The 6,697-nt window shown below is 42.6% G+C and overlaps 1 protein-coding gene across 2 annotated transcripts in view; it reads left to right on the top strand.

The window, feature by feature from the left end:
* SHANK2 (SH3 and multiple ankyrin repeat domains 2) overlaps positions 1 to 6,697 on the top strand; it is a 283,596-nt gene that overhangs the window by 158,100 nt on the left and 118,799 nt on the right. For both annotated transcript variants that reach the window (XM_071559239.1, XM_071559238.1), the window contains 2 exons: positions 2,083 to 2,165; positions 3,720 to 3,844. In XM_071559239.1, coding sequence (XP_071415340.1) covers positions 2,083 to 2,165; positions 3,720 to 3,844 — 208 coding nt within the window. The remainder of the gene's footprint in view (positions 1 to 2,082; positions 2,166 to 3,719; positions 3,845 to 6,697) is intronic.

Below are 6,697 nucleotides of genomic sequence, written 5' to 3' on the forward strand. Positions count from 1 at the left end.
AGGGTGGGACATGGGGAGGGGGAGGAGGCTGTTCCCTGAACCCAACCCTTGCACTGAGCAGGTCCTCAGAAGTTGCTTCTAACCTCTATTAAGCCATTGTTTGGTGACAAGGAAACTTGAAGGGAATGGGTTTTATGAATTTGACTGAGAATTCAGAAAAAGGTTGCAGCCAACTGTGCTGTTGACCCTTCAGTGGAGGAGGACAGAGCCCCAGCTGGAAAATGGGAGGGGTGGCATGAAGGAGACAAGCCAATGCACTGCAGGATCAGTCAGCTCTGATAACTCAGGATGTGGATGGAGAGTTTGGTGCTACGCTGTGGCTGGCCTCTGAGAGCTTCCTGTTCCATCTCACCCTGATATCCCTGAATGGGAGTGCCTTTGGCTTCCTCAAGAAACAGGCATTTTCTTCTTATCTCTTTTCTGTAGGATTAATTTCTGGGTATTAATTGTGGGGAAAGGCAACGTCTGCATGATGCAGTAAATAAGAGCAAGCTGAGAGACAATGCAAAAGCTGCTGGCACTTGTGGGGATCATCTCTTGCTCCCAACATCCCCATTGAGGTAGCTTTGATTCCTGTGTGGAGTTAAATCCTCTGTAATCTGGGAGCCATCCTGACATCATCACTTCAGCAGTAAAGTGAAGTTCCATCCCTCAGAGCTGGAAAGTCACCAAAAGAATAGTCTGTGGTATATGAAATATCTGGAGTTTGGAGGCTGTCCATTGGTGTCCTGATACCATCATTTTAAATAAAAAGGTCACATCAATGTTTCTTTATTTAGTTTCCTCCACCCCTCTGTGATTATTGATGGCCCTGAAGCAGATCCAGTCTCTCTTTGCACTATTTGCTTTAGGGACTGGATTCTGTATGAGCCCAGCAGGGATAGAGGTTGGCCAGTGAGAAATTAAGCAAGGAAAACTTGCTTGTACCTGAAATAGTCCTGCAGGTATTTGAAGCAGCGTGGCTTGCAGTGCTTCGATCCATGCCCTTAACCCCTGACACTGCCTGTAGTGCTAAGGATGTCTTGCAGCTCCTGTTGTGCAATGATTTTATACCAAAAAATTACTTCAAAATGGTTTTTTTCTTCGAGCTTATTTTTAGTAACCTTATGTTTAATGAAAGGGACTAAACAACTTGGGGCTTTTACAGATCGTTCCCTACATCTGAAAGATCCCATTTTAATGTGTATTTTATTCATTTCCTTCATCTACCATGTACTTTTATCTCAGCCAATGACAACAAGATTCCTAAGGCTACTTTCTCTTTAAGGGAACACTGCTTACATAAATAGCCCTTTCCACCATCTCCTTGTTTTATAATATTAATTGTTTACCAGAGGACAGGAAATATTCCTTAGAAATGTTTTTTGCCTGCTTGTGCATGCCTTGTTACTATTTCCATTATGCAGATCCTTGATGCTGTGGAGATTTGTGCCCGATGACGCCAAGGCAGCTGCACGTTGGTAGCATTGTAGGCTGTCAGATGATCATGTGGGATCCTTGCAGCATGCAACACTCCATAGGCTTGAAAAAGGGCTTTTGATGCAAGGCATAGCTTTCAGAATATATTTGTGCCTTTTAGTTAGCTGATAGAAAAATCATAACTTCTTATCTTTAAATTTAAAATGCTGCCTCATTTTTCTTCTGGTTGGTTTCATTTTGGCTTCACTAGAAGATGCATCTGGTACATCCACGATTGAGGAGTTTATTAATGATACTGTCGTTCAGTTCACTTACTTTTTTTCCTTTTAGAGTCCTAGCTAGCCCACAGATTACATGATTCCATGTTCATCCAGTCATTCACATAGAACAGAAACCACCATGCATGATTTCTTCTGCTTTCTTTTTCCTCTCTGCCTTTTTCATTCCTTTTGAGTTGCTTTGTCATGTTCTCTTTTCTCATTCAGCTCAGTCTTTGTCTTGCCCTCGCTGCTGTTTGTTCTCTGTTTCCCCATGCTTGGTTTCTGCACTGTTATTTGATTAACGGGCTGTGATGATGATGAACCTGCACACTGGAGGAGCAGCTACTACAGTGGTGATGAAGGGATGTAATAATGGTCGCTATCCTCGGAATTCTCTCTACAGTGACTGCATCATAGAAGAAAAGGCAGTGGTCCTGCAGAAAAAAGACAATGAAGGATTTGGATTTGTGCTCAGAGGGGCAAAAGGTATGTGCTTGTGTGTGTGTGTGTGTGTGTGATGTGCTGTGGCATGAAGACATTTGTCCATCTCGGAATATAAGCAGGAATTATTCTTGGTGCTCTTGGTTGCTAGACAACAGGATTCTCTGTGTGCTGTACTACTCAGATGGGTTTTAGTGGCTTCTGGCTGAAGCAGTTTGCATTTTTACATAGGAGAAGCCCTGTATGATGGTTTTTTGGGGGGGAGAGAAAGTTCTGCCTGTATTTTTATTGTGCTGCTCTCTGTGATATTTTGTCATTAATCTGGTTTGCTGTGCAGTTTGCCTGACTGTGGGGAACCTGCTTTCCTTATAAAAGCTGCTTCTTTATTTCAAATGTCGGTCTGTTTAAATAGGTCTGTGAATAGGAATAGACAGGAGAAGGATGTTTTCTTTAAAATAGGTGTGGATCTTCTGCAAGGTGACATTGGTGCATTTTCAGTATGAAAATATGATCCTTTTTTATACCTTCAGAAGCTGCATGTATGTTGCATGGCCTGGAGTGTGCCCATTTTTAAAGCTGTTCATATGTTACACTGCATGTTGCTTTCCCCTAGGCTAAAATCTGCAATAATGGCTTTCTTAAAAAAAAACATTCTATTTAATGCTCTGCTTTTTAACTCCCAGTGCAGTTTGCTGCTTTTGTATTTAAAAAAGATCTATCTGATGGTATGTCCCATCTTTGCTCCCCCTCCTTTTACATGGGTTCTCCCTCTTCTTGCTTGAGCATAAGAATTATTTCATGTCTTCCTTTTGGGATGTGGATTTTGCTCTCCCTGTCCCCACCCCTAAAGCAGGGCCACCTCAGATTGCCAGGGTTGGAAAAGCTTTTCCAAATAAACTCTTTGGAGCTGTAAGTGGGAAAGGCAAGGGCACTGCCTGTTCCCTGAGCACTGGTGGGAGTTCCCAGTGGCTTGAGCAGAGGTGGCTCCCTCTGGGTGAGCCCAGAGTGCTGCCCATGTTCTCTGTGCCACTGCTGAGGGCACCTCAGGTGAGACACCCAAGGGCTTCTCTGCTGCTCTGTGTACATGACACAGGGACAGGGAGGGCTGTTCCAGTGCCTCCGTGCCTAAAAAGTGATTTATTTTGGTCTCTTCTTCAGTATACACACCTACATAGAGAAGAAAAAATTCTGTTTAAACTTGATCCTCCTTTCCTACCCACCCCACACCTCAGTTTGGCCAGAAGCTGATTCTGGCTACACTACCTAATCCCTTTGTGGTTGGCTGTTGCCAGAGTTCCAAGCATTTTGTCAGGATCCTTGAGCTAATCCTGAATCCCCTGGAACACTCAGACTCCAGGCATTGCCTTGCACACTTTGCTCTGATTTGTGCCAGTGAAGCAGCAGGTATTCTGCTCTCTGAGCCATTGCAGAGGGACTGTACTCTGGCCCAGCATCCTCATCCCCCCCAAGATCCTCTTCCTCTCAGCACCCACTAGTTCTGAACCCCAAACCTGAATGGCCAATAAGAGGCCTGTAGTCAAGTGTTATTTGCAAGCACTTCCTAACTTTCTTTTTTTACTGTGGTGTTTATTTTTAAAGCTGACACACCAATTGAAGAATTCACCCCAACTCCAGCCTTTCCTGCTTTGCAGTACTTGGAATCTGTGGATGAAGGGGGAGTAGCATGGCAAGCTGGCCTGAGAACTGGAGACTTTTTGATCGAGGTAGGAGATGTGACATTCAATTCTCAGTGCTCTTGGGGAAACAGGGATGTTCCCACTGCAGGACTGGCTTTGGGAAAAGTGTGTGATGCTCCTGAGCAGAGTTCTGGGCACTAACACCAGCAATGTGCTTCCCTCCAGCTATTTAAAAACTCCATCTATTTAAAAACTTCATGCAGCATTTAGGAAAGCGGTTACGGAGAACAATGGTCAGCTTGGCTGGGAATTTTCTGCCTGTTCTTTTTGTTCTTTGGGAACACACTCTCAGAGATGTTTGGAGGTTTTATTCTTTGAATTAAGAAATTCAGATTCCTTTCAGTATTTATTGCAGGCTATCAGTTCTGTTTTCTTCTAAGCATTTTTAGAGAGTAACTGAAATGAATGATTTTTTCTGCAATCGGAAATATCTTTGGTCTAGAGCTGTTTAGTAACCATGGAGAACAAGCAAATGACTTTGGCTTGAAATTGAATTTTTCTAACAATGCACTGAAACTACAAAAATGGATGTTATTGCAGTACAAAACACTTTATAAAAGGCGTATATTTAAATACTCCTTTCCTTCCTATAAAAAATGCCTTCACGTTTGATATTTTGGAGGATTTTTTGTTGATATTTTAGGTTTTGTTTAAAGAGTTGCTTCTCCTTGTGAGTGTTACTGGGCAGTTTGCAGCAAAAACGTGATTTGGGATTTTATTCCTCCCCAGAGCCTTTTCCCAACCAACAAGGGAATGCTGTAATTCTCTTGAACTGGATGCTGGGAACAGGTTTTTAGGATGGCTTGATGGAGTCTTGTCTTTAAGATCTATTGATTTAGCTCGATTTTACGTTTCCTTTTCTGTCACATATCTGTATTGGGAAAGTATTTGCTGGTGCTGCATTTATTTCTGCAGAGCTGCTCTTTCCTTTGGGGAGAGGGCATAATATGCAGCTTTTTCGTTGTGTGCCTCGAACTCCCGTGGTGATTGAATTTAAATAGTTGCAGCACTTCTTGGCAGTGGAGCAGAGGAAGAAAAGGCTTTGCAGCTCCTAAAATAAAGAGATGTGTTTTTTATCTCTGCCTTCAAAGCACATTTCTCTTGCTGCTTGTTTGCTTAAAAATAAGCATTTAGCAAACCATTAAAGGCCAGCTTGGAAATTGCACTGGTGTGTTCTCTGGGCAAGGAAAACTCTCCTTGTTGATGTGACGTGTGGTTTGGAAGCAGGGCTTTATTTTTAAGACTTGATTTCTTATTAGGCTTTTTATCCCTAGGAAGTATGAATAGTCTGTGCTGGCAGATTTCAGAGAGATATTTGGTGGTGATAATGTGCAATTTAATGGAGAGCATTACAGGATGACAACTCTGCCTATGGAGTTTTCAGGATCTCTGAAGGAATGCAAGGACTCATTGTGCACAAAACTTTACTGTTTTTTTGGCAAATGAGAGAGGAATGGTAATTAATTGTCTATACAATTCACTCCCAGCCTTAGCTTAGGAGAGCAGCTGAACATGCACATGCATTGCTGAATCAGGATGTTAATCCATACTCCAGCATATCTGTAATTAATTCCAAAAGAAGCCATTATGACATGCAAATCAAATCCATTTCTGTGCAATTTATGTTCATCGGGGTTATTTCCTCCTGAATTTCACTGCTTAATTAAGAGGAAATGCTAATCCTAAGGAATGACAACTTTGCTGGTGCAGAGACTTTCATGTTGGGGGATTTTTTTCCTCTCAATGAACCATGTGCACTGCTGTGAGGGAAAGCCATCTTTGAATGTATTTACAGCGATGCAAAAGATATTACTGTTGGAATTTAAGTGACTGGTCCACCTACATTTCTAGGAATGTGAAACTCCTTTAATTCTTGTGTTGGTCCCAGGAGATTTCAGTTTACATGGTGCAGTCAGTCAGTGCTAAATGATCTCTCCCCTGGCTCTCAAGTTTATGCTGCTGTGTGTAAGTGCCACCTCAACCATTTGTAAGGAATATAATGCATTTATCACATGTCACATGAATAATAAAAGAGTTAATGGGCAACTAGGATCCTAATTAGTGCCATTTATAACACTTGCGGCCAGTGACAGGCTTTGGGGGAGGGAGAGTCCAGTTTGGCAGAGGGCAAGATGTGAGAGGGAGCAGATGTTTTGCTCTTGCTTGAGGAGCTTTGCTGGCTTGGGGTCATGGAGAAAAGGGGACCCTCACTGTGGGAAGCTTGGACAGGGAGTTATATCCCTTTTTTTTAGAAGTAGGGGAGATCAGGAGGCTAGAAGAAGACAAGGCATCATTTCTTCATGTGTAGTTGTGGTTTGGAACCTTCTGAAGGTGGTAAAGCTTCAATCCCAGCTATGAAGCATGGTAATAATTCAGTATTGGAGTTGGTGCATGTGGAGCAGAGCAAATAAAAGGTCTATGCAGAAAAGCCAGAGCAAGGTGAATGGAACAGGAACAGGACTGGCAGGACATGACACAACTGAGTTCTTATCAAGTTTGTAGTTTTTCTTTGTTAAGTTCTTTAATTCTCCTCTGTCCAGCCCATACAATTAATTTTAGCATGGGACCTCAGAGATTAATCTGCACTTACTTTGGAAACAGTGTTTGCAGAATCCTCATGGGAATGTTTGGCAGTGCATGGTTTTTCTCCTTCCTTCCAACCCAGTCATGTTTTTGGTGTTAGAAACTGAGGTGTGTGGTGGCTTTTCTGGAGAGAGCACAGATAAATGTGCTGGACAAGGGCAGGAGCAGTTTTAGAGTTGAAGGAGGAAGGGAGGGACAACTGTCATTAGATGTGGGTTTTCAGTAGGAATTCAGTGGATGCCAATCCATGTGACTTCTTCCTTAACTTTGCTAAGCAGTCAGAAAAGGAGAATGCTT

This window comes from Pithys albifrons, chromosome 6, assembly GCF_047495875.1.
Source record: "Pithys albifrons albifrons isolate INPA30051 chromosome 6, PitAlb_v1, whole genome shotgun sequence".
NCBI lineage: Eukaryota > Metazoa > Chordata > Aves > Passeriformes > Thamnophilidae > Pithys > Pithys albifrons.